The sequence below is a fragment of the Nicotiana tabacum genome, chromosome 9, assembly GCF_000715075.1.
Source record: "Nicotiana tabacum cultivar K326 chromosome 9, ASM71507v2, whole genome shotgun sequence".
In the NCBI taxonomy this organism is placed as follows: domain Eukaryota; kingdom Viridiplantae; phylum Streptophyta; class Magnoliopsida; order Solanales; family Solanaceae; genus Nicotiana; species Nicotiana tabacum.
The window spans coordinates 95,461,386-95,467,836 of NC_134088.1; the positions used below are offsets into that span (position 1 = coordinate 95,461,386).

General features: G+C 38.8%; 1 protein-coding gene across 1 annotated transcript; it reads left to right on the forward strand.

Moving 5' to 3' along the window:
• The first annotated feature begins 225 nt into the window (after positions 1-225).
• On the forward strand, positions 226-5,069 carry LOC142164039 (uncharacterized). Its single transcript, XM_075221202.1, has 9 exons — positions 226-264; positions 363-603; positions 863-1,035; positions 1,132-1,366; positions 1,477-1,698; positions 2,134-2,276; positions 3,910-4,326; positions 4,497-4,844; positions 4,986-5,069. Exons 1-9 carry the CDS (start codon positions 226-228, stop codon positions 5,067-5,069), a joined length of 1,902 nt encoding a protein of 633 aa, XP_075077303.1.
• Positions 5,070-6,451: the final 1,382 nt, after the last annotated feature.

Sequence of the window (6,451 nt, forward strand, 5' to 3'; positions counted from 1 at the left end):
ACTCCAGACTTTGATTTCATAGAGGAATTCCCTACTGTTATGCCACTATGGGTAAGGTTCCCTAAATTTCCTATGCCGTGTTGGGGAGTTGGCTCTTTCAGTAGGATTTCTAGTGTAATTAGGACCCCTGTATTTGCTGATGAGTGCACTACCAAGCAGACTCGAGTATCCTATGCTAGAATGCTTATTGAAGTTAATGTTACAAAATAATTGCCCACTAAAATCATGGTTATGGACCCTTATGGAAAGAAGTTTCAACAGTCTGTACCCTACGACTGGAAACCTGCTTATTATGACAAATGTTGGTTATGGGATATAAATGCACTACCCTGACACACCCTATAATGCAACAACCAAATTAGATAAGGAGAGCAAGGGGTAACAAGGTTATCACACAAGAATGGAGAACCAAAGGGCCTATACATGTTGCAACTGAACCTCAGAATGCAAAGCAAATTGCACATGTTGAACAACAACTAGAGGGTAATAATATGAAAATTGCAAGACAAACAGGAATAACAAGGTTACATGATCCTAGGGGGACTAACGCTCAACACAACACAATAATACTTGTAGCTGCAAAGGAGAAACAGGATGACAGAGGCAAAGCAATGCAGAATAGCACTGAACTTAACTTCATCAACTTCCAGCTTTGATCCCTATCCCAGTGAAGAATAAATTTGAAGTTGTATCAACAAGTAGATATGAGGATCACATGCCACCTGAGGATAGAGGTGGAAATACCATGCAACTATGATGAATTGGTTATTCTAGAACATAAGGGGTGTAAATAAAAGGTATAAACAAAAGAAGGTAAGAGAGTATATTAGAGGAAATAAAATTAAGCTAGTGGGACTCATAGAAACTAAAGTGAAGGAAAAGAATGCTCAAAGGATTGCAAAAGCTATTCCAGCTGGATGGAATGTGCTAACAAACTACAAAGATGCAATTAATGGTAGAATCTGGATACTATGGGATACCACTAACCTGATTGTTAATCGTATTAAATATGATGCTCAAATGATACACTGTCAGGTAAAAAGTAGAAGAAGTGATATTGACTGATTACTCACAGTAGTGTATGGATACAATGGGATTGAACAAAGAAGATCCCTTTGGGATACACTGCAGCAACTCTCACTAAGTATAGCAGTCCCATGGATGATAACTGGGGATTTTAATGCAGTATTATACCCCAATGACAGATTATCTAGTAACCTAGTAAGCTACTCAGAAATCCAAGACTTTGTTGCCTGCCTTCAACACACTACATTAACAGAACTACCTTGGAAAGGTGATTACTATAGATGGTCTAACAAGCAACATGGAGTTGATAGGGTCAGCAGTAGATTTGATAGAGTGTTTGGCAATTATGAATGGATGATGTCCTGGGGTCATGTCGAAACAAACTATGGATTGCCTCAAATATCAGACCATGCTCCTATGCTCCTACTTTGACATCTTCCACATGGAAAGGTAGAGTGATTTTCAGATTCTTTAACATATGGGCAGAACATGATGACTTCTCTCAAATAATTTCTAGCATATTGAGTTCACATATTCCAAAGGGTAATCTGAAATCAGTTTGGGCAAGATTGCAAGATCTGAAACCTGCTTTGAAATCTCTGAATTCTAAGGAATTCAGGGGCATAACTCAAAAAATTGAGAAGGCTAGAATTGAGTTGAGTGACATCCAAGGTAAAAATTCACAGGGTTGCACTGATACTTTACTTGATATGGAGAAAAAAGTACTACTGAACCTTGAGAAGTGGTCCTTAATTGAATAGAGTGTCCTTCAACAGAAAGCTAGAGCAAAATGGATGCATATGGGAGATTCAAACTCTAAGTACTCCACAACAGTAATGAAAGATAGAACTCAAAAGAAACAAATCACAAAAATTACAACTTTGCTATGAGACAAAATGACTGACCCTGATACTATCAAAAGAGAGATTGTTGATTTCTATAAAAGTTTAATGGGAACAACTTCCACTACCCTGCCTGCCATCAATAAAATATACATGAATCATGGGCCTACACTATCTCACCAACAAAGGGTTGATGTATGTGCAGAAGTAACCAATCAAGAGATTGTTGAGAGCCTTAAAGCAATTGGTGATGATTAAGCTCCAGGCATTGATGGCTTTAATGCAGTTTTCTTCAAGAAAGCCTGGGACATTATCAATATTCAGATCATAGATGTTGTGAAAGAGTTCTTCTCAACTGGAAAACTCTATAAGGCCATAAACTGCACTATTGTTACATTGGTGCCTAAAGTGAATAAACCTACCACAGTCAAAGAGTACAGACCAATAGCCTGTTGTTCAATTCTCTACAAGATGATCTCTAAATTCTTGGCTTCCAGATTACAGAAAGTCATGACTTACATCATTTGTGAGGCTCAAGCAGGCTTCATCCCTGGTAGAAAAATTACAGGCGTCTATTATTTCAGATCGGGGTACGCAGTTTACCTCACAGTTTTGGAGGGCAGTGCAGCGAGAATTGGGCACACATGTTCAGTTGAGTCAGCATTTCACCCTCAGATGGACGGACAGTCCGAGCGCACTATTCGAATATTGGAGGATATGCTACGCGCTTGTGTCATTAATTTTGGGGGTTCTTGGGATCAATTTCTGCCACTCGCAGAGTTTGCTTACAATAATAGCTACCAGTCAAGCATTCATATGGCTCCGTATGAAGCATTATATGGGAGACGGTGTCGGTCTCCGGTGGGTTGGTTTGAGCCTTGTGAGGTTAGACTATTGGGTACTAACTTGGTTCAGGATGCTTTAGAGAAGGTCAAAGTAATTCAGGAACGGCTTCGCACGGCATAGTCTAGATAGAAGAGTTATGCCGACAGGAAGGTTCGTGATGTTGTTCACATGGTTGGGGAGAAGGTTCTGCTCAAGATTTCACCCATGAAGGGTGTGTTGAGGTTCGGGAAAAAGGACAAGTTGAGCCCTCGGTATATTGGGCCTTTTGAGATACTTAAGAAAATTGGGGAGGTGGCTTATGAACTTGCTTTGCCACCTAGTCTATCAGGTGTTCATCTAATGTTCCATGTATCCATGCTCCGAAAGTATGTCGGGGATCCGTCTCATATTCTAGATTTCAGTACAGTACAGTTGGATGGTAATTTGACTTATGATGTGGAGCCGGTGGCTATTTTAGACCGGCAGGTTCAAAAGCTGAGGTCAAAAAATATAGCATCAGTGAAGGTGCAGTGGAGAGGCCAGCCAGTCGGAGAAGCTACTTGGGAGATTGAGCAGGAGATGCGGAGCAAATATCCACATTGATTTGAGATCCCAGGTATTGTTCTAAACCCGTTCGATAACGAACGTTTGTTTAAGAGGGGGAGAATGTAACGACCCGGCCGGTAGTTTTGATTATTATAACCTCGTTCCTCCATTTACTGCTCAATTTATACTTTATAGTTATTTTATGACTTACCGGGTTAGTGGATTCGGGTCCAGAAGGAATTCAGAGTGAAATGAGACACTTAGTCTTATAATTAAAATTTTAAGTTAGAAAAGTAGACCGGATATGGACCTATGTGTAAACGACCTCGGATTTGAATTTTGATAATTCCAATAGCTCTGTAGGATGATTTTGGGCTTAGGAGCGTGTCTGAAATATTATTTGGAGGTCCGTAGGAGAATTAGGCTTGAAATGCCGGAAGTTAAATTTTTGAGAAGTTTGACCGGGGGGTTGACTTTTTGATAACGGGGTCGAAATCCAATTCTAAAAATTTGAGTACCTCCGTTATGTCATTTATGACTTGTGCGCAATGTCATTCTAGCTCATGGGCTAGTCAAATCTTACACAAGAGCCTAGGTATCCCCTTGATGTATGATAAAGAATGATCTCCAGAAAGCTTATGACTCAGTATAATGGATCTTCTTATAACAGGTTATGGAGGAGCTTAGATTCCCTGACAGGTTTATCATACGGATAATGGAATGTATTAAGGCTATCAACTATACTATTCTTGTGAATGAGGAAACCATAGAACCTTTCAATGCTGCCAAGGGTCTTAGACAAGGAGATCCTATCTCCCATTTTCTCTTTGCTATAGTGTTGGAATACTTGATTAGATCACTGCATGGACTTAAGAAGGAGCCTAACTTCCAATATCATCCCAAATGTAGGAAGCTGGGCATTACTCATATGAGTTTTGCTGAAGACCTTTTGTTATTTGCTAAGGGTAATCTATCTTCAGTGGCCACACTTTACAAATGCTTTTCTCAATTCTCTGAGGCATCATGCTTACACGCTAATCTAGGAAAAAGCTCAATATATTTTGGTGGGGTAAAGCAAGCTGTGAAGGTCCAGAAATTGGCACACCTGGGATTTGAAAGTGGATCCTTACCCTTCAAGTAGCTAGGCATTCCTTTGTCTACAAAGAAAATAGCTCTTATACAGTGGCAACCATTGATTGAAAAGATCACATCCAAGATTTCTTCCTGGACTGCTAAGAAGTTGTCTTATGCTTGCAGTTGGTCAAATCTGTAATCTTTGGCATGCATGCATACTGGGATCAATTGTTTATCTTACATGCTAAGGTACTGAAAATGATAGAGGAACTTTGTAGAAGTTACATCTGGTCTGGAACTAATACAATAACTAAGAAGTCCTTAGTAGCATGGGAAAAGATCTGTACTCCCAAGTCAACTGGTGGACTTAACCTCATTAATATTCCTTTATGTAACAAAGCAGCAATTGCCAAAACTTGCTGGGTCTTAGCACATAAACAGGACAAGCTATGGATAAGGTGGATCAATGCATATTATATCAAACACCAGCAGGTCCAACAGATGCCAATACCTCAGCAAGCCAGTTGGATGGTAAGACGAATAATTGGATCTAGAGCAACTCTGCTACAGACACATAATATATATGACAACAACAAAAGTATCATTAGACAAATATACCTACAACTCCTAGGTGATTTACCAAGAGTAAGCTGGAAATGTCTGATTTTCCAGAATACTGCTAGGCCAAAGGCAGTCTTCACTATGTGGTTGTTGCTCCATGGCCGATTGACAACTAAAGATAGGCTAGCCAGCTAAGGTATAACTGTTACCCCTCAATGTGTTATGTGTCAAGACCAGGATGAATCAAGGGAGCACCTCTTTGTTACATGTCCATACACTAGAGAACTTTGGAAGAAAGTAATGACTTGGGTTCAAAGATCATATATGTCTACCATTTGCTGGGATCAACATCATCAATGGATCACCAAGCAGGGAAAAGGGAAGTCCAAGAAGGCTAGCATCTTCAAAATGATCTATGCTGAGATTTCGCATGTAATATGGATAGAAAGAAACACACGTATATTTGAGCAAAGGTATTGAGGGAATGATGTCCTTATGCGGGAGATAGCACACATATGTAACGCTAGAGTAGTTACTCAAGCTAGGAGCTACATACAACAGTTTTGGCTAGGAACATAGTAGATTGAATAGTTTTGTTTGTAAATAGGTATGGCTTGTTTGTTTTTTTAGCTTCGAGATAGTCAGCTCAGTTAGCATGACTATGGTTTTGTACAGTCTCTCTTTGGTGATTAATACAAAAGAAATTTAATTACCAAAAACAAAAACTATCACCATTTACCAACAATTTATAACTTTCAATCATCACATGCGTGGCCATTCATCTTCACCCAACCAACAAAATTACATCAATTAATCACCTTTCAATATCTACCATGGTTATGTATTTAAATTGGGAATTTATGGCTTCCAATAACCATACCATGAGTTCCAATACTTAATTCATACTCATATTCCCATAATAAATCCGTACATATAAGTCTAAGGGCGTAGGATTACCTTTTTGGAAGAAATCTTGCAAAACCCTCCTTTGAGTTCTTGAAGAAATTTCTTGAAGATCTAAGTATTTTATATGTAGATTTCATAAATACTAGTATAGAAATGATGGAATTACAAACCAAAATAATGGGGATTTCTTACCTTGAAGAAGATAGGAGTTGGTGGTCTGAGTGAGTAGAGAAGAGCTTCAAAATCCGCCCAAGTAAAGTGGGGAAAATGAACCCCGAAATTGTATCTATAGGCCTAAATTTCTGGGTTTCGGATGCTGCCCCGGATGCTATGGCAGCACTTCACTGCCATCCCTTCTTTCGGATGCGGCTCCGGATGCTTCACATCCGCAGTTCACTCCTCTGCCAGCCTTTGGTAATTTGGTCATAACTTCTTGTAGAAATGTCCAAATGACTAACGGTTTGAAGTGTTAGAAACTATACTCAAAGATCTTTCATTTGATAGGTTGTTCATCACATTATATATATATATATATATATATATATATATATATATATATATATATATATATATATATATATATATATACTTGTATTAAGTTAGATCTTGTGCCGAAACATAACAAATCGATCCGGATTAACCTCAAAGTTTGCACACAAGTCATAAATGAC